This window comes from Columba livia, chromosome 1 (assembly GCF_036013475.1).
Source record: "Columba livia isolate bColLiv1 breed racing homer chromosome 1, bColLiv1.pat.W.v2, whole genome shotgun sequence".
NCBI lineage: Eukaryota > Metazoa > Chordata > Aves > Columbiformes > Columbidae > Columba > Columba livia.
In genome coordinates this window covers 19,785,556-19,807,287 of record NC_088602.1, presented here as the reverse complement: position 1 = coordinate 19,807,287, position 21,732 = coordinate 19,785,556, and the positions used below count along the sequence as shown (strand labels likewise).

At 39.5% G+C, this 21,732-nt stretch overlaps 1 protein-coding gene across 1 annotated transcript in view; it reads right to left on the bottom strand.

The window, feature by feature from the left end:
• Positions 1-21,732, bottom strand: part of RNF17 (ring finger protein 17) — a 52,980-nt gene that overhangs the window by 5,375 nt on the left and 25,873 nt on the right. The window contains exons 21-33 of the mRNA XM_065049195.1: positions 20,313-20,433; positions 19,466-19,586; positions 11,835-12,056; positions 10,701-10,851; positions 9,477-9,595; positions 8,613-8,703; positions 7,676-7,791; positions 7,052-7,359; positions 5,656-5,819; positions 4,727-4,846; positions 3,609-3,689; positions 2,796-2,921; positions 1,926-2,036 (exon numbers count right to left, since the gene is read on the bottom strand). Coding sequence (XP_064905267.1) covers positions 1,926-2,036; positions 2,796-2,921; positions 3,609-3,689; positions 4,727-4,846; positions 5,656-5,819; positions 7,052-7,359; positions 7,676-7,791; positions 8,613-8,703; positions 9,477-9,595; positions 10,701-10,851; positions 11,835-12,056; positions 19,466-19,586; positions 20,313-20,433 — 1,851 coding nt within the window. The remainder of the gene's footprint in view (positions 1-1,925; positions 2,037-2,795; positions 2,922-3,608; positions 3,690-4,726; positions 4,847-5,655; positions 5,820-7,051; positions 7,360-7,675; positions 7,792-8,612; positions 8,704-9,476; positions 9,596-10,700; positions 10,852-11,834; positions 12,057-19,465; positions 19,587-20,312; positions 20,434-21,732) is intronic.

Below are 21,732 nucleotides of genomic sequence, written 5' to 3'. Positions count from 1 at the left end.
CAGACAATATACCTATGTAAGATTTCACAGCTATTTCTTGCTAGGATTCCTCCCTTCTGCTACTTGGTACATAATATCACTTTCATAATATCAAACCAAAGATTAATTTTAAAGTTGATGAAAGAAAAACTTTTGAAATGGTGTTTGGTTTGCTATACAATGACATTCAATTCACCTCATTTATAATGCTGTAGGACAAGGAAATGAAAGTTTAAACAACGAACACAAGCAAATTAAAATCTATAGAACAGCTTCTAACTGAAATGCCTTTAAAAAAACCCAACCAACCAAACCTTCCCCTCTCCAGCCCCCCCGCCCCAAAAAACCAGAATAAAAACAAAACAAAAAAACCCAGAGCCATTTCAGAACATTATGATATTCTACGAGTAGTCCAAACAAATTAATGAGTAGGTTTTTATTTTTTCTAAACTCAGCATTATAATTCACTAGCCAGGATGACGGTTTCCGTTCCCCAATTTGTACAGAATGTAAGCAAGCTGTAACTCCATCATGCAACTGCTACTTAAATCTGTAAGAGTACAGAGCAGGATCTAGTGTTTACAATTATCTACCAGGAGCAAGAGCTCTAATCATTTGTACAAAAGGAACCAAAAAAAATATTCATTATGATGTTTCTCCCATAAAAGAATTAACAGAATACACAATTTAAGAGAAGCTGTTTTCTAAGATACCAAAATACTTCCACCTTATTTAGTTAAAACAGTTCTGAATTATAGAATCACAGAATCATTTTGGTTGGAAAAGACCTTTAAGATCATCGAGTCCAACCATTAATCTAACACTGCCAAGTCCGCCACTAAACCATGTCCCTAAGCACCTCATCCATACATCTTTTAAACCCCTCCAGGGATGGTGACTCCACCACTTCCCTTCGCAGCCTGTTCCAATGCCTGACAACCCTTTCCATTAAGAATGTTTTCCATATATCCAATCTAAACCTCCCCTGGTGTGACTTGAGGCCATTTCCTCTTGTCCTATCACTTGCTACTTAGAAGAAACCAACACCCTCCATGGTACAACCTCCTTTCAGGTAGTTGTAGACAGCGAGAAGGTCTCCCCTCAGCCTCCTTTTCTCCAGGCTAAAAAGCCTCAGTTCCCTCATCATCAGACTTGTGCTCCAGACCCCTCACCAGCTTTACTGCCCTTCTCTGAACTCTCTCCAGCACCTCAACGTCTTTCCTGTAGTGAGGGGCCCAAAACTGAACACAGGATTCAAGGTGCGGCCTCACCACTGCTGAATACAAGGGGACGATCACTGCTCTGGTCCTGCTGGTCACACCATTCCTGATACAAGCCAGGATGCTGTTGGCCTTCTTGGCCACCTGGGCACACTGCTGGCTCATGTTCATCCAGCTGTCAATCAACACCCCCAGGTCCTTTTCCACCAGGCACTTTCCAGCTACTCTTCCCCGAGCCTGTAGCGCTGCCTGGGGTTGTTGTGACCCAAGCGCAGGACCCGGCACGTGGCCTTGTTGAACCTCAGCCCAACAATCCAGCCGGTCCAGATCTCTCTGTATGGCCTTTCCACCCTCCAGCAGATCAAAACTCCCACCCAACTTGGTGTCATCTGCAAACTTACTGAGGGTGCACTCATTCCCCTTGTCCAGATCATTGATAAACAGATTAAATAGAACTGGCCCCACTACTGAGCCCAGGGGAACACCACTCGTGACCAGCCACCAACTGGATTTGACTCCACTCACTCCAAGGGTATTTCAAATAAGAGTTGATTCAGATAGTTGCATTGTACAACCATCTGTATCAATAACTCAGTAGCATTTTGCAACCTTACTAATACTTTTTTATATTATCTAAAATTTTTAGTCATGTTTTCCTTTTCACCAGCATGATGGGACTGCAACAATTCTTGCCTGCAATATACATGAGATGTTTACAAAACGTACCTCCTTAGGGGACACCAAATGGGTAACTCTGACAGGAAAGATATCTCCTGGATCAGGCAGCGGTGGCAACGTGTAGGAAGGCGAATCAGAAACATCTCCTTCAATTAGTTCCTGGACCAAGACAGACTTTAGTCAAGCATCATGTTTAGTAACAAAATGCAAACTAGCTTTGGCATGATTTCTGGTTCAAAGGATTTATCTAATAATGTAAACAGTGTGTCCTTGATGAAAAAACTATTAATCAACATTTCCTTTCAATACTTACTAGGTTTTAAAAAAAGTTTTAGCTATAAGACAACAGAACTAGTTAATGAACATTTTAAAAATATAAATAACGTATCTTTGAAATGATCCTAACATACTGACTTGCTAGCTTGATTACCATTAGTTCAAAAATGCATTAAATATGGAATTCCCTTTAAAGAGATCAGCACCTGCACCTCCTCCTCCCCTTGATTACTTACCTGAAAACAGATTTGAAGCAATGAAATAGAGTTACAAAACTATAAAATGATAAATTATATACTCTAGCTATACTTTATATAATAACAGTATCCTTTAATGAATGCAGCTTATTCATTAGCTTGTGAGGATGGCTGCTTGGTCCCTACAGCTAAACCCAGAGCAGATTCTGTTTCAGTGCTCTCAGAGCTGCAGCTTCCCACTTCTGCCCGTCCAGAGGTTCTGCTCCTGGGATGAACTTCAGCTCTGGATGCCTTGCTCCTTTTCTGGAGCGACTGAACACCTCCAACATTTGCTTTCTTATGAATTGTTCTGAACCACTTATTCCTGGAATGGATCTGAGTAATCTTTTTAATGTTAGAATAACAACAGCAAAAGACACACACTGAGAAAAAAAATAAATCTCACCAGCTCTGATATGTCCTGACCATCTTCAACAACACAGTACTTCTGGTATGCCATGAAGGAAGAAAGTGACATTCCTCCACAATACAGGTTGATGGACAATTTGCCCCATGGGTTATCTGGTAGTTCCTATTTACACAAGAGAAAATTAGACTATAATAGTAATAGCATGACTGAGCTTTTAGAAATAGTGACCAAGAAATTTAAACTTGTCATTCCTATATGCACCATACTCATTCATCAGAGATGCAAAACCAGTAAGGATGGCTATTAACATCAGCTATGGCAGAAATGGGAATATATCTATCTCTGGAATGGTGGCACCAACTACTCAGCTTAACATTGAAACATCCCATGTTTACTCACTCAACAATACACCCTTGTCTTCAACAATTTATCATTCGGAATTGAACTACCTGAAATTACAGCTTTTCTGACAACACAGATTATGTGTTTGATTATAATGTTAATCCATTAAATTAAGCATGACCAGACTTAATTATGCCAAATTTTAATCACTTGGAACTGAATTTAGAAGAATTTATGCAGGTAAGGTAGGTAAGTTGCTTTTCAGAATGACAACACAGAATACAAAAAGGACCAAATAATATTAATACCTCTAAAGGACACACTAAGGCCCAAAAACTATTTGTAAAGTCAGAAGCGAAACAACTTTAACTTTGGATTTTGTTCTAATAAATACATTTACTGCTATATTCCTTCACCTATTATTCTTAATGAAAGTTAAAATTAAAATAAAAAAAAAAAAGAAAAAAAAAAAAGCCTCATTCCACATCTATGAATAAATTAAGCTACCTGAACATGTATTTCAACCTCTTCATTTGTAAGTAGTTCTTGAAGGCAATTTACTGCATCCTGCTGCCAAAAATTTCCCATCTGTTTGGTAAAAAGCAAGAAACCTCCAGACATTAAGATGCTGACAAGTAATACTCTTGCTATTCTTAACACAGTAAGAGGAAAATATGTGTCTATAATTTAAAAAACTTATTTGAAAACACACATCATTAGTTTATCTACAACAGTATAAACATTATCTGCTATTTGGTACACTAAAACTCAGTGTGTGACAAAGCCAAGCAGCAATTTTCAGATGTTGAAGTGGCTTAGAAAGAGATTCTGTTTGCCCAGTCTGACCTTTACTACATACATAATAATGTCTGTGTGCACAACTACCTGAAGCATAATCCAAAGATAGAGAATGACACTTGAAGATAACACACAACTGAAAACACAGGATACTTTAATACTTATTTTATTCCCTGCAGTATCTGTTTGCCTCCCAACCTCTAGGCTTTCAAGTCTGTCTTTCTTAATCTATCAGTTGAACTGCTTCCAGCAATAAAAAAAGCTTTCTTTAAAAATAAGTTTACAATTAAGGTAGTTGTTTCAGCAATTCACATGTACTAAATACACCAATCAAATTTGAATATGTGAAGATGTTATTTACATATCAATTACTTACTAACAAAATCCCCTAAAACAATTCACTTGTATTGGCTTAGCATAACAGATTGTTTCCTACACAGCTCAGTTCAGAATAACAGAAACACTTTGCAGGGCTTGATGAATTACAATTTTCTGGCCATTCTGCAATAAGAAACCCAGGCCTTATTTCTCCTTGCTGCTATTGCAAAATGGACTGTCATTCAGAGTACCGTCCTGCCAACTATTGCAGTGTCCTGTCTCACAAATATTTGATTCCAACGACAGCTGCTTTTGAAGTGCAGTCACTTCATAAAGCAATCCAGCATTTCCTCATAAAGGCTGTGGTGCTGAAATGATTCTCATCAGCTATTGTCAGAATTCTCATAGGCAAGAAAAAACACCAATTAGTCTCAGCCTTTGTATGACTAAGCAGTGTAGCAATTTGAGTAACTACCTACTAAAATGTCTTCAAATTTACCACTACTCACTGGCACTGTCTTGTAGAGCTGACATGGGATGCAAAATGGAGGAATACCAGTATATAATGTAGTTGGATACAGATGACACTGAGGAATCTTCTCTATGCAGCCATGGTCTATGTACTGTACCTATATGAAAAGAAAAGCTATCCTGAAATAACCCCTATTTATTTAGTCAAGTTTAATTAGACAAAGTGTCCATTTGCAGCATTTGCTTTTCTGGAGAAAAAAATAATGGTTTGCTGATAGAGTATGTGATGTGACAACATGGAAATGGAGAAAAGGATTAAAAATCTGGTATGGCAGATTAAAAGTTCAGTTTCTAAACTTGTCTTGCAGGAGATCCTACCTTTTGTGTAATAACCTACAGCAGTTTAAAATTGAAAAAAATATAAAATTTGTGAACTAGTATAACATGAAACTTGCAAATCTGCATTCAAAAAGCATGAGCAGACTCAAGAGTTTAGGTTAGATTAACTGCTAATTAGAAAATGTACCTGTACACCTGTGCAGCAGAAAAAATTCAAAGTGGCCACTACTTTTTGGGTGGGGATAGGGTGAGGGGAAGCTAAACCTACGTGTTTTCAAAGCATTCTGCATACAATAACAACAACAAAAGAAGAAGAAAAAACTTACAGATGATCAAGAGTAGCTTTTTACTTAAGAACGTTTATAATCACCAGGAATACTATGGGAAAAATTGTGACAACTGAAAATAGTCAGATGGAATTAATCTTTAAAATGAATGTAAAAATCAGGACAGTTATCACACTTTAAAGCAGAACAAACATTTAGATAGTCAGGCCAGCTGAACAAAAACAGATGTGATCATAAATTTATTTTAGAGGATTATATTATTTGCCTTTTTTTTTAAAAAAAAAAAGCCATACATGCGCACATGCTCATGCACACCCCCCCCACCCCATAATCAAACCTACCTGGAGAGTACTACCGCAGACCTCTACAACTTTACCTCGATACCACATGGTATCTGATCCTCTTACAACACAAGCTTCTCCCTTTTTCCAGCAGTAGGGTTCCAGAAGACCAAGGCATTTGAAGTTACTTTGTATTTCAGTCATCAGTTTGTTTAGTTCAGTTTCTGGGGGCAAGGAAATAAAAAAAATAAATTCAAAATAGTCTATAGCATATTAGTGTAAATCATTTCCATCACTAGAACCCAGTAGATTCAGATGAAGACATGTATAAACATAAAATATATATGGTGCTCCAAACAATACTTACCAACACTCACACAATATATATGTTCAATGTCTGGTATATGCAAACAGGTTATTACTTAATGAAGAAAGTAAACTGCATTCCCAATTGCAAAGCCATTAGTAATTCTGGATTTTTACCTCAAAGAAGGGTCTATAAATTTTGCAACTGACACCTTGGCAGCAGTAATACAAGAGCCCCTCTGTGAACAAAACAAGGAATTCCCAGAGGCAGTTGTAGGACACCACGAAACAACAAAAACAGTGTCCAGGAGACCCTCTTCTGCTATGGGTAGAGTCTACAGAAACAGCTGCAAGAACACAACAGTCTCGGGCAAATGGGGTTACTGTGCTTTGAATTTCAGCGCTTTATTATATGATCTAATAGTCAAAGCTGTTAAAAAACCTTTAAAAAAATTAATGTTCTCACACGGAAACATTTATCTAAAGCACAACATACTATGATGGTACTGAAGACTGACACCGCATCTGTCAGATGAAAATGAACCTCTTTCAAACAGTACACACAGAGAATACTAACAGCTACAGAATCTATCACAACACAAATAAAGAGCCCAAGGAAACTGAGTACTGAGCTCGTACTGAAGGAAAAATTCCAGTAGTATTTAAGAACCAGGATAACTTCTGAGAATCTTTAGGACTGTATCCTCATTATTATTGGTAAAATGTATCACAATCTCAACATTATAAACTAAAGCACTTACTGCTTTACCTAATACCGCCTAGACAAGAGAGGCAAGTACCCTGCCTGTCCAAGCGCTTAGGGTTTGATTTCTTGGCTGGGTGGCAGGAGAGCCAATGCTGATGGCTCTATAAGGACAGGGGTCACCTCCTGGGGATTTGGGCTTGCTCTGCTGGGGGGCTGCGGGACACCTCCCCACCGCTGCAGAGAACAGGGTGTATGGGCACCCCTTGCCCCCCCACCAAAGGCCTCATCACCTCCCAACAGCAATCCTCCCCAAAAAGAATCTTCCAGAACCATGTTCTGATACAGAACACATATACAATAACAGAACACAAATCTGGTATATTCTAATATACCAAATCTACCAGATTAATTGACAAAAATTTATTTTCTTCTATGTAATCTTACCAAATGATTTTGGTACTATGTAAATAGTTCCATCATGTCCAACATGGCTTACTACAGCTTGAAAAATTTTTGCTTCGGGTATAATGGGGGATTTATATATTTCATCCATTCCTGAATGAAGCAGTGCCTTATTTGTTTCACGTGATTTTTGTTCAATTCCTGAAACAGTGACATTTTCCTCTGGAGCAACGCTGTTTCTTGCACATGCAGTTTTGGAATTGCAGCCGTCCAGTTGTGTGTTCTCTTGCTCTAAACATGCTTTAAGATGTTCCTTGGAGTCTGAGCAAGCCACAGCAGCTTTATCAGTTCTAGCAGATTCAACCAAATCATATGAACATATTAACTGACACAGGATTTGCAAAGTGCAAAAGAATAAAATGACAGAAGTTAAAAACCAAACATACAAAGATAGCAAATGCTTGTTAAAATACCATCAAACATCTCATCTACTAATTCAGAGAACTGAAACACGCAATGGATACAACTAATGATGTTATATAAGTTCACTAAAAATGGAATTCTGCTGCTACATATGTTATAGAGGACACTGCAAATTTTTGTTTTACTTATTAACTTATGACGATGTGAATACAACAGTCTGAAAGAACATAAAAGTATCCAAACCTTCTGTTTCTAAAAGCCAAACCCATTTTAATAAGGTGTTCTGAAATATCAATCAATCGTCCTGTTTCATCTCTGCAAATAATTTTCACAGGCAACGTCCAAGCCACATCACTTTCCTGGAAAAAATGAGAGAGCTGGACAACACATCACAATCTGCATTTCTTCTAAACTACCAGCGTATTTTTCATTTTATTGGTACTGACTGCAAATCAGATGTCATTGAACAACTGATACCTATATCAGAAGACAAAATTTATTTAAGCCATGTCACATATCATTTTATCAACTGTTCTAAACATGACATTAAAATAAAAAAGGTACCAGAACATAACCTTTCTTCTTCCCATAGCTGTTCTATTAGAATGAACTGCCAAATACTTGTTCTCCTCTAGTAGGAGCTTTAAACCCACTCATAAGTAACTTTTCTCATCAGTGCTTTTATTTCTAGACACTCTGTAAAACCTCACTGGCAGCTGCCAACAGACACTAAGCAATTAAGCCATCACAATAATTCAGAAGAAATCAATTACTAATGATGTTCGTACAGCATTGGACTTGTTCTTTCAGTTTCTAAGGCTTGAAAACTAATATAGTAGTTACTGAATTTTTTTCCTCATTAAGAACATGGGCATCTTGCTCATCTCTCCATAAAAGCTGCCAGCATGAATGATCCCAAAGATGTAAGTATTATTCTTTTTCAGTAACTAAAGATATCTAAGACTGTATTCTTTCTACACTGGGTAGCCAAGCTGCTCTAGTGCTCCAGTGAATAATGAAAATAAAGCAGAAAAAATAAAAAGCATCTTTTATCCTGCAGCAAACAGGAGTCCAAGCAAGTTCCACTCAGGACTTTTTTTGAACAGTGAAAATATTCAGAAAAAAATTAACAGACAACCTGACAGAAGTTTTACAAAGACCACTGCTTTTGAATACAAACCTGTATGATCATTTTGACTTCTGCCCCAGTTAGGTAATAGGACAAACATTCACACACTGTTGCTGTCCACTGTGTGCTTCCACCTGTTGGTCTAACATAAAACAAATTGTTATCTCCTTTAGTACAAGAGAAGTTTGTGTCTCCTGAGCTAAAGCACAAACCCTTCCCTCCACTGAGTTCTGATTTGTTTGAAACTGCCTGTCTTTTTTCCACTGACAGTACAATCTGCCTTACAGTCAACAGGAAAAAGAAATTGTTATTTATCTCTAGATCTGTTTGACAGGAAGAATTAAAAAAAGTAACCACAAAACTTCAAAACTGAAGATCATGAATCCCAGAAGCATGACATCTGTCTTAACAGAACAAAGGAAAATCCATACTTCATCTGTAAATGCAGCTTTTCATGTTTACTCAGGGAATGGGTATTACAAACATGGCTGTATTTCTTTGCAATATAGACAGCACATAAACAAATGCACAGGAGAATACCCTGGTTCTCTCTCTTTTCTACAGTCCAGAAAAGAGACCTCCTTCACATCTTCACAAGATCTAATTCATCTCAAATTCCAAGCCAAGGCCAAAGCATTCAGTAAAGTAAGAAAAACCTCTATCAACTGTACAGTATTCATCCTATAAATATTCTTTTTCTATAGCACAGTTTCTGCTTTACTGATATGTAGCATAACCCTTGAAAAAAAACCCGAACAAATCTTTATAAAACAAATCCCAGCTGCCAACCTATTTCTTTTTTATTCAAAAAGCAAACCACATCCAAATCTTAGATAATCAATGCTAATACAGAAAAATATTGTTATGTCATTATTAGGTTTCTAAGACTGCTACTCAGTATAAGGGAAAGGCTACCTTATATCTGCCAAGGAACATTCTACTGCTAATTTCCTAATTATCTTCATGTTTTCCTCAAGTTTTCTCAGGCAGCTGATATCCACTGTTTTTTCAGCTCCAAAATCATAAAGAATTACCTTTTGCAGACAAGAAACACAATGAAACAACAAAAAAAACCCACCTCTTAGTGTTATCTGTAACGAATAATAATTCAACGCACACCTAAATAAATAAACAAAATTCAAACAAGCATTACCAGGATTCAATAAATGGCCTTTGCACTGACGTACCCCATCGCACAACTGAAATGACTGCCACAGTGTACCAAGAGGACAAAACACACAAGTGTGCTCAAAACAGAAGCTGTTACTTAAATAAGAAATTTTCTCTTTCTCTGCTTCAGTTATGTTGATGCATTTATATTTGCAAACCTAGAAATACTGAAATAGTGACCCTCCAACCCTCGCTTTTTATTCTGACGTGATAAAAGTTATTTGATGGCTCTTAGCCTTAGAAAGCAGATTGTGCAAGCCAGAAGTATAGAAAGTCCCACTTCTGCCTCCTACTAACAAGACCCATGGGGATAATTGATGAAGGTGGAGAGAACCAATGCTAATTCAGTGCTGGATTATCTGTCTCATTAAAAAGACACTCTGACTTTTGAACTGAGTAGTTATCTATTCACAAAATGCTTCTTCTGATGCTCCCTACCCTTTTCAAATGAGTGCAACAAAATGCATGCTTAAAGCATTGCTGCATGAGAAAGTACTATGGAAAATGTTACCCTTGCATGGCACCATCATCATCAGTTTAGGGTTCCAGCAACAGCGTGACCGCAGGTGTTCCTGTGGTGGGGCACTCAGTTCAACCGGCTCCATCTCTCAGCAAGGATCATTAAGTGTGAATTCATGGGACCCTCAGATTCAGCTTCTGGAATCTAAGCTGTTAGGCTATAGCTTGGGAACCTGTGCTACGTTGCAAAGCATGGTGTAAACATACATAAGTCAAACCTCATGAGCCTTCCTCAACTACCAGGTTCCCTGCTAATGGAGTCTGTGCTTTGACAAGACCGTGATCTTAGTTGCAGCAATATACAATAGAACTTAAACTCTCAACAAAAGCAAAACACTGCATGAGAAAACACTAACATAAAAGCAGCAAAGATTCGATATTTTTTCACTCATGGAATGCTTAAAGACTTTAGAAATACAAGTATGAACCCTCTTATGATAACAAGTTTACCTCTACACTTGTTTCAGAGACAATCCTGATTATTTGACCTCTTTGCCACTGTTTCAAATCATGTATGTAAACAGCACAACGCATATTACTTTCCCACTTCATGGACTGTGGTTGGGAGTCTTTGTAGATTGAAGCCATCGTCTCCTGTAAACTGACATTAAAAAACATGCTTTTCTAGTGGTAAAATTTTATCCAGTGAATAACAGGTTTATTTAGTCCATTGCTGCTTAAGTAGCATACAGTGAAGTTTAATAACTGTTTAACAGACACGTAGTATTGTAGTTTTTCCTCACGACATGTTAGAAATAAACAAAATGGAGCTTCAAAACACATGCAATCTGATTAAAATTCTGTAAAACTATCATGCTATCTGTAAATTCTGTAAAACTATCAAACTATCACTATGTAAGTGATTCTGACCCTTCTGTATAGCACTATTTGAAAGATGCACTTCCTTTTGTCGACAGCTTGCTAGTGTGGTACTTACTCATTTAGTGTCATAACTAATTCAATGGGACTCTAGGCAGCTACATGCAAGAAGAGGACAAAAGAAAGGAGAAGAGGCAGAAAATACGCAACTTGCACTAAGCAATGATATTTCCATTCAACTGTCTCCAAACAGTATGCACTATTACCTAACCATTACCTAAGTATCTACCAAAGGAAAGTTGATACACTATCTGATACGCTATCTAGAAATTGCCTTCAAACTCTCGTAACAGCATATTAGAATAATATTGAAATAAATAACTTGAAGTTCTATGACCTAGGATATCAGCATTATTTAGGAAGATTTCTAACAAAGGAATGAGGAGAAGAAAAGAAAGAACAGAAAGATTTAATCTTTCTGGACAGTGTTGCATTTATCAGGCCCCAACACTCACTACATTAAACCTGATTTGAAACAGGAGTTAGACCAGGTACTTAATTTGGAATCATAAGTATTTAATAAACCACAACATAGTATAAATCTGTCTTCTGTTCCTACACTTGCCTCAAAGCAGCAAGAAAAGTCAACAGCATTCAAAAGAGAACCCAGTGCCAACTGCAATCCTAATGAGTTTGTTCTAACTGTATTTCACCAATCATAACAAAAATGCCTGAACTCAAGAAAAGTTATTTAAATTTTAGTACCTTTTCAGTACACTTTCTGATGACAGCCACTGTATAAAAATTTTACTAGGAGACACAACATGACTAATTCTCACTTGTAGCTCTTTCTTACAAAGGGATTTGAAATCTCCTTCATCTACAGACTCCATGTCTGAAGAATTTAAAGCTTCTGAGGTTTCAGGAATTCCTACTAGAGGAACATCCCATATTTCATTTGGTCTTACAGCAGTATTTTCAGTGGACCTGTGAAGAGCATAAAATAATCAGAATAGAAAGTTTAAATGCAGTTTAAACAAAGTGGAAAAGAGCTCAATAATCACAATTCAACATGACAGGAATAATTCAAAAAGCAGAAAAAAAAATCCCAGTGAAAGACAAAAACATTTCTAAATGCCACTTCTGAAACAATCATGATAGTAGCTTATTTTTATCCTCCTTCAGAAGGCATCCTTGCACATTCTACTGACAGATGAAAGCACTACGCAACATAGGCTGCCAGCAGAAAAGCCTGACATATATGGACTGCTGAACATTAATGTTTGTGTCTCGCTTAAAAGACATCAAATTACTAATATCATGCTTCTGAGAAAAAGCTTCAATATTTGACTAAGATGCGTAAATATTCCTTTCAGAAGAATATCAACACTAGTGAAACATTTCTCTGTCTAGCATTCCCTGAGGACAGAATCACAACACAAGAGGTGCTAGCACTTTCCAAAGCAGAGTACTGAATGAAATACGGCCATGACAACACCTCGATGAAAACTTGTTTAAACTGTGTGAACTGGATAGAATAAAGCCAAATAACAATCAAGAGTTGGTTGCTATGTATTTTGAGCTACAGCTTAGCTTAGCACAAGCCTGTGTGAATTGTGCCAACTAGAGATGTTAAGAGATTGTAGCTTGAAAATAAAAACAAACCAACCAAAAACCATTAATGCAAAAGAATTGGCTTTTTGTGAACATCCGTGACTACAGTAGACAGCAAGCATGAGTTTAACCGCTGGCCGCTTCTAGGCCTCCAGGAAGAAAATACTTTCTGTTTTCAGAGATCTACCACCTGTCTTTTCCTTCATGGAAAGGAAACAAACTGCTCTATGAGAGAAAATTCTGTGAGTATTGAATCATCCACTACATACTGCTACACAATTTTTTATGCAAACCTTTCTGATGGGTATTCATAAACTGATGGGTAAAACAGCTCACTTGTAGAACCAGGAAATAAATTAACACTGTAGCTCAAACTTGCTTATCTGGCTTACAACTAAGTCTAAGCCACGAAAAAGACAGAGGCAACCTGCCACAGAGGGTTCTCCCAAGTGATACACGTTAATGTCTCACAATTCCCTCTCTCATAACTCCAGTATAGTGTTATCATTGCAGATACACTGGAAAAAACAGTCAATTTGTAATGAACTTCAGACTTCAAGGTTTCTTCCTAGAATTCTGCATGGACTACTTCCTATCCCAATGCAGGAATACTGATCACAGAATGGTTGGGGTTGGAAAGAACCTCTGGAGATCATCTAGTCTAATCCACCTGCTAAAGCAGATTCACCAGAGCAGATCACACAGGAATGTGTCCTGGCAGGTTTTGAATGCCTCCAGAGAAGGAGACTCCACAGCCTCTCTGAGCAGCCTGTTCCAGGGCTCTGGCACCCTCAAAGTAAGTAAGTTTTTCCTCATATTCAGATGGAACCTCCTGTGCTTCAGTCTGTACCCATTGCCCCTCATCCTATCATTTGGCACCACTGAAGAGTCTGGTCCCATTCTCTTGGCATCCACTCTTGAGATATTTAAAAGCACTGATGAGATCCCCTCTCGGCCTTCTCTTCTCCAGGCTGAATAGACCCAGCTCTCTGTCTCTCCTCATAAGATGCTCCAGATCCCTGATAATCTCCATAGCTCTCTACTGGACTCTCTCCAGTAGTTCCTTGTCCTTCTTGAAGTGGGGAGCCCAGAACTAGATGCAGTACTCCAGATGTGGCCTCACCAGGGCAGAGTAGAGTGGGAGGAGAACCTGCCTCAACCTGCTGGTCACATTCTTCCTAATGCACTCCAGGTATCACTGGCTTTCTTAGCCACAAAGGCACATGGTTGGTTCATGGTCAACCTGTTGTCAACCAGAACTCCCAGGTCCCTCTCTGCAGTGCTGCTTTCCAGCAGGTAAGCCCCTAACCTCTACTGGTGCCTGGGATTATTCCTCCCCAGGTGCAGGACCCTATAGTTGCCCTTGTTTAATTTAATCAGGTTGTTCTCTGCCCTGTCCTCCAGACTGTTCATATCTTGCTGAATGGGAGCACAGCCTTCTGGTGTATCAACCACTCCTCCCAGTTTTGTATCAGCAAATCTGCTGATGGTGCACTCGTTCTCTTCATCCAGGTCACTGATGAACAGGTTAAACAAGACTGGACCCAGTACTGACCCCTGGGGAATGCCACTAACTACAGGCCTCCAACCAGACTCTGCACTGTTGATCACAACCCTCTGAGCTCTGCCATCCAGCCAGTTCTCAGCACATTTCACTGTCCACTCACCAAACCCACACTTCCTGAGCTCCTAACTATGAGCATGTTCTGAGAGATGGTACCAAAAGCCTTGCTGAAGTCAAGATAGACCACAACCACTGCTCTCTCATCATCTACTCAGTCAGCCATGCCATCATAGAAAGCTATCAGGTTGGTGAAACATTTCCATTTGGCGAATCCGTGCTGACTACTCCCGATAACCTTATTTTCCTTCACGTGCTTGGAGATGACATCCAGAACGAGCTGTTCCATCACCTTTCCAGGGATGCAGGTGAGGCTGACTAGCCTGTAGTTTCCTGGGTCATCCTCCTGCCATTTTTGAAGATTGGAGCGACATTGGCTTTCCTCCAGTCCTCAGGCACCTCTCCTGTTCTCCAAGACGTTTCAAACTTGGTGGAGAGTGTCTTAGCAATATCATCTGCCAGCTCTCTCAGCACTCGTGGAAGCATCTCACCAAGGCCTATGGATTTGTGCATGTCTAGTTTGCATAAATGATCTCCAACCTGATCCTCCTCAACCAAGGGAAAGTCTTCCTTTCTCCAGACTTTCTCTTCTATTTCTTAGGGTCTGGGATACCCGAGGGCCAGTTTTAGCAATGAAGATGGAAGTGAAGAAGGCATTCAGTAACTGCTTCCTCTGTATCCTCTGTATCATCTGTCACTAGGGCACCCTCCACTAGGTCAAGCAGCCAACCTACATTTTCCCTGACCTTCCTTTTGCTGTTGATGTACTTGAAGAAGCCCTTCTTGTCCTTGACATCCATGGCCAGATTTGCTTCCAAGTAGAGCTTGGCCCTCCTTATGGCATCTCTGCATACTTGAACAGCCCCCTTGTATTCCTCCCAGATGGTCTGTCCCTTTTTCCACATTACATAAACATTTTTCTTCCACCTGAGTTTTGACAGGAGCTCCTTACTCATCCATGCTGGCCTCTTACTCCCTTTACTTGATTTCTTGTCCATAGGGATGCATCAGTCTTGAGTTTGGAAGAAGTGACGCTTGAATATTCATCAGCTCTATTGGACCCTCCTACCTTCTAAAGCCATGACCCATGGGATTCTTCCAAGTAGGACCCTGAAGACACCAGAGTTCACCTTGTTGAAGTCCATCACTGTCATCCTATTGCCCTGCTTCCTCCACGCAGGATCCTGAACTCCAGCATTCCATGGTCACTGCAGCCAAGGCTGCCCGCAACCTTCACATCTCCAACCAGTCCTTGGTTTGTTAGGACAATGTCCAGCAGCACACCTCTCCTCATTGGGACCTCCATTACCTGTGTCAAGAAGTTGTCATCAATGACCTGTAAGAACCTCCTGGGCTGTGTGTGCTTCGCTCTGTTGTCTTCCCAGCAGATGTCAGGACAATTGAAGTCCCCCATGAGAATCATGGCATGTGATTGTGAGGCTCCTTCCAGCTGTCTGTAGAAATCCTCATCAACTTCCTCCTTCTGATCAAGTGTGCTGTAGTAAATACCCACAATGTCCCCTTGTTAGCCTGTCCCTTAATTTTTACCCATAAGCTCTCAATTTGTTCTTCATCCCTCTCTAGGCAGTGTTTGATAGATTCAAGTTGCTCCCTCAAATAAAGTGCAACTCCTCCACCTCGCCTTGCTGGACTGTCTTTCCAAAAAGTACAAAGCCTTCTAAGACAGTTTAGTCATGTGAGCTGTCCCACCACATCTCAGTAATTGCAATGATATCATAGTGCTGCAAACACACATAGATCTCTCATTCTTCCTATTTATTCCCCATGCTATGCGCATTGGTGTACAGGCACTTCAGAAAAGCAATCAAGCATGTGGGTTTCTCTTGAGTGGTGCGGAAAGATACACCATAGTCATACATACCCTTGAGGTGGCTGGTCTTCTGGTTCTCATCTTGGGAGGCAGCTAAGGAATACTTTTTGCTGCTCTGGTTGGCCTGTCTCATTGCCAGCTGGATGTGATGGTGTGAGCATCAACACTTTGGACTTCATCCCCCTAAGCTCATCAGTGTAAAGCCCACCTCACAAAGTTGGCTGAACTACTGCCAAAGATTCTCTTGCCTCTTCTAGACAGATGGATTCCATCCCTCCCTATCAGGTTATAGTCATAAAATAATGTCCCATTGTCATAAAAGCCAAAACCCTCACAATAGCAACTGCCTTGAAGCCAGGAGTTGATGTGCATTATATGTCTATTTCTGGCTGCCCCCATTCCTCCAACTGGCAGAATAGGGGAAAGGATGACTTGGGCACCAATATTTTTCACTTGCATCCACAGGGTGATTCTGTCCAGCTTCTGGCTTGCAGTGTCATTTGTGACCACATGAAAGAGTAGCAGTGGATAGTAGTCTGTGCTCTTGGCAAGTTGTGGAGCCCTCTCAGTAACATCATACCTCGTGTGACTGTTGGGAGGGCAGACAGGCGCCCCAGGGAGCCAGCCACTATGAGCATCTTTTGTTTCTTTTATGGTATCCACTGCGTGTGGCTGGTACAGTTTCTCCTTGCAGACCTTGCTTGTTGGCATCTAGAGCTGGTAAAGCTTCATATCTGGTTTTGGTTGAGATGCTGGAGTGTGGAGACTGAGGGGGAGCCCTGCTTTTGGAGGTCGCTAGGGCCCAAGACACCTCATTCTCAGTGGTGTCTGCTACATTCTCAGTGGTGTCCACTACAGGAGCACGGTTCTGGAACCACCTATCTCCATTTCAGCTCCTTTAATACTGTGCGGCCTTATAACTGTTTCCTGCAACTCAGCCATCTGACGCATCAGATCATTAACCTGTGCACACCTTGTGCAGGCACTTGCCTTTTCTCCAGGAGAAGGGCCTGGGCACTTGTTGCAACCTACTGCTTGTACTGAAGTCTCCTTCCTTAGCAGCTCCATCTTGGTTGGAAGCGCGAAACAATTCAGGCATTCCCTGCAGGAGCACAGTTTTTAACTCTGAGCCAAGTGGCCACCATTATGAGAAAGGTCTGGAGCACTATCCTGGGCTGGGGACCTATGAGCAGCCCACAGTGCCTCCTTGTACAAAGTGCTGTGCCTGTTTGCTCGCCCTGGTTGCAGTGCTCCTGGTTGCTCATGCTCCCTAGGACTGTTTAAATCTCCCAGGTTGATGGTGTTTGCTTGTAAGTCAGCGTTAATGGAATGCTGTGCCCTTCTGCTTATATTGTCTTATACTAGTTTAGAATTGGCCTGGGTGTCCCTCAATAGCATTAAACACGGAAGAGTAATCAGAACCCAAATGTGATCCTAAATGACCTAAAGTAAGTTTCAACTATTCACCAGTTTCCTGCCTTTCGCAGACATTCACCTTCACAAATGGGAAATACAATAAGTGTCACAAATGAGCTCTGGAGGACTCTGGTGACTGGGAAAAGGGAAACGGGAAACATCACACCCATTTCTAGAAAGCGCAGAAACAACAACCCTGAGAACTACCAACCTGTCAGCCTCACCTGTGTGCCTGGAAAGATCATGGAACAGATCCTCCTAGAAGCTCTGCTAAGGCACATGGAGGACAGGGAGGTGACTTGAGACAGCCAGAAAAGCTTCACCAAGGGCAAGTCCTGCCTATGGCCTTCTACAATGGGGTAACCACATCAGTGGACAAAGGAAGGGCTACAGATGTTGTCTATCTGGACTAGATGACCTGTGAAGGTCCTTTCCAACCTTTCTATGATTCTGTGAAGCTGGTGGCACCTCTACTTTAATAAAGGGCAAAAAACACCAGTGAGAGCGTGGTAGGAACAGCAGATGAATAAGGTAAGGAACACAAGGTCAGACAAGTAGAGAATATTTTGTGAGTGAACAGGCATACTACTGAAAGGACTGAGGCCCATGGAAGGCCCACGCTGGAGCAGAGGAAGAAATGAGCAAAAAGGAAGGAGCAGCAGGGAGAAATCCCACTGACCTGACCCCAACCCCTGCACTGTTCACTGCCTCACTAGAGGGACCAAGCACCACTTAAGTGCAGGAGAGGGAGAAGAGCCGCTTGGAGTGAACTTGTGCCTAGGAAAGGGGCAGGTAGGTGCTATGTATGTATTTTGTGTCCCAGTGCCTGAGTCAGTAATATTTATGCTAATTAGTAATTAATTAAGTCTTGTTTGCCCTCAAAAGTACCAAGGGTAAGCCATGTCCCTATCTTTATTTTGACCCAGGAGTTCTCTTTCTCCTGTTTCTTCTGTTTTCTTCCCAGTCCAATTAAAGAAGGGGAAATGAGTGAGCGATCAAAGCCCCACATTAGTAAAGTTACCAGAGTTACACAGAAACATATATTAAAGTAACATAACCACTTGTTTGCAGGCTGCAAACAAATGTCAAAGTATAGCTGCAACACAACAAAATACTTCACTGACAGCCACAATTTAGCTGTTCAGGTTTAAATAAAGCCGCTTAACTTTACAAAAATCTTATTAAAAATTGGAGTTTAGTTGTATTTCTGAGCTAGGAGATGAAAATCCACTTATTTACTTCCTCCTGAAAAAAAAAAAAAAAATAAAAAAAATATCAAGAATTCCCTTTTGGAATCAAAACTTTCTATTTAACAATCTTTTTATTTTCCAGTATTCAAAAACTACTAATGGAGTAATTATTGATTTTCATTAATACAACTCATTGAATATTTTTCTAAAAAGCCAACAAATTACACGCAGCAGTGCTATCTCCTTCCAAGCCTCATCTTCCCCAGCAGGCTTCCCAGCCCTTCTGGCTGTTGCTATCATACCTGGTTATCTGAGTATTTGTCTTCTAATTAAGACCTTCCATAGAGACAACTTACTTCAGGTGCAGGTTAAACACACAAAAGTGGTATTTCTTTTCTTACTACAAGGGAATGGGAACCTTAACGATAATAAATTTGGGAAGACTTGGCAGTTAAGCACATTACAAGTATGACAGAAACATTTAATTTCCAACTTTTGAATCAACTGCAATGAGTTATGTTAATCAAGATTTAGTTTGAGAATTCAACTATGCCAAACTGCAGAGTTACACTCTAACTTATGTCAGCTGACGAATGTGATTTGCAATGAATTTTTCACAACTGTGGTAAATTCCAGCCACTAGAGGTGACACACTAAAGCAAGTAATTTTGTTACACAAATTCAGTATTTCTAAATACTTCCAAGTTATGCAGAGTGTATTTACCCACGTATGTAGGATGATGCCAGGTCTTCTTTAACCAGCTGCAAGTTAATACTAAAGCTTCTTGCATGAACAGCAGAGGAGTCAAAGAGTTCAACAGATAAGATGTTATTATCTAAAATTTCTGAGAATAAATAATATAAACATAATTAGTGCTGATCAATGACAGTAAGAAGATTATGGTTTTGAAGACACAGCAAATGGTACCAATACACAGAATTTTGTAAAATTATATTTATAAAATAACTGATTCTGAGCATCAACAGTATGGAGAGGCTTAGCTTTGCACATACCTACAAAATTAACTTAAATACACCAGCAATTACAAAATATTTTGTACAAAATAACAACTGCTATATGCAATTTCATTTATTAGATAGCTTTCAAATGACTATTCCATAGTTGTTGAAAAATAACTAGCTGCATTTTTAAGAATAAATGGTATTGAGAAAAACCCTACTAAGACATATGTGTGTTATCTGAACTTTTTTTTTTCCTATGCTTTAGAGCAGCAGCGATCATACTCCCAACCAGCAAAAAACTCAAGAAGAGTCAAGGATAGCCAGTATTTTGGAAGCAAGCATTTGTTAATAGATCAGGATATTTATATCACATAATGCTGGTGTGGTCTGTAACACAAGACATGAACAGTGTTTCCAGAAGTTGTATTTGTTATCTCTCCTCAAATTAGTTCATGTTTAGATATACTTGTGACAGGTAGCCTGATGTGAGAATGAACCTAAGTACTTCAAACAAATATTATACTATTTAAAATATGAAAATGCATATTTCTACATTTGAGTTAATTTAATATTATTTAAATGTAAATTGTTACATTTTGATAACTTACCAACAACTAAACACAGCATAAGTTTATCTTTAGTAATTTCTTCAAATCTTTCCTTGGCTTTTCTGTTCCACTCGCTTTCCCCTTTATAAGGCTCAATGAAAGCCAGCCTGCACCTGAATGCCTAAAGAATAATTCAAATTATGTGTCTACCACCACATATCAAGACCATCCCATTACAGCCAAATCATAGCTTTTGCTTTGCACTCAAGCAGGGCCGCAAGACAGCATGACCTTGGTTCTGGTTCCACATTACCATTATTTGATTTAAGATGATCCCCTCCCCCCATCAGCAGCTGAGCATGAATGCCAAATTCAGATACATTCTTGCTAGAAACAGAGCTCACTTTTCCTGGCCTCCCTTTATGATTAGGCATAGACCTGGCTGCAGAGATGAGGAGAGATTACTGCAGAGAGGTGATAAAGCTTCCATCATATTTTGCTTATCATGATGTAACAACCCAAACCTGAAGCACCTAAGATTAACATGACTATACCAATATAAAAGTCTGAAGGACTAAACACAGAGATATGAGACGACCACAGTACCTATGTCAGAAAATTCCTGCCAGAATTTTGAAAGTTATTAATTAGGAGACATAAAATAGAGAGACCCAGAAACTCAGATGAGATTAAGTACTTTGATTAAAAGAATTTTTGTTTGGCATCTTTATTGCTAACTTTAGTGGCTACACTATGATTCAATTTTAAATTAACTGCAAATGTTATCGTTTCCTCCTCCTTGTTCATTGGGCCAAAAGAAAGAAGAAAAACACATGGTGGGGGGAAACGGAGGGAAAGGAAATAAAGACAACAGAAATACCAACGTTTTGTGCAGATATTCTTAGGACACAGGCAGTCAGGAATAAGAAAGTCAGACTGACTGACAGGTTAAAAAAAAAACATTAAAAGACAGGGCTGTGGATGACAAAACCAACAGTACATTAAGCACCGCTCATTCCAGGTCACAATTTCTGCACCACCCAAGTCCATTAAAATGTCTACAAACTGTATTAACGGGCTGAAAAAAAGCCCAACTTCTAAAAGCCTAATTCCAATCTCTTAAACAACCAACTTGCATTTGAGGCACTGCAGTATGTTATCATGTGTGCAGACTTGCTAATGCTTACATGCACAACCAACCTCCCTTCTGATACTCTTACCTTCTGAATGCTTCATTTTGCAATCTTGCGTTCATTTATGTTTCAAAGAATTTTAAAGCCTTCATTTCTTTTTTTTTTTTTTTAAATAAAAAGATTTGAACCCATAGCAACACATAAGCAGACTAAAGCCCGCTGATCTTTCTATTACTTTCATTAAAACTAATAGCAACAAGAAGCTGTTAGTTCTTACACAAACATCAAGTGTAAACACCTTGCCAGCATGTTTCACAATAACCTATATATGGTATAAGAACGATGGG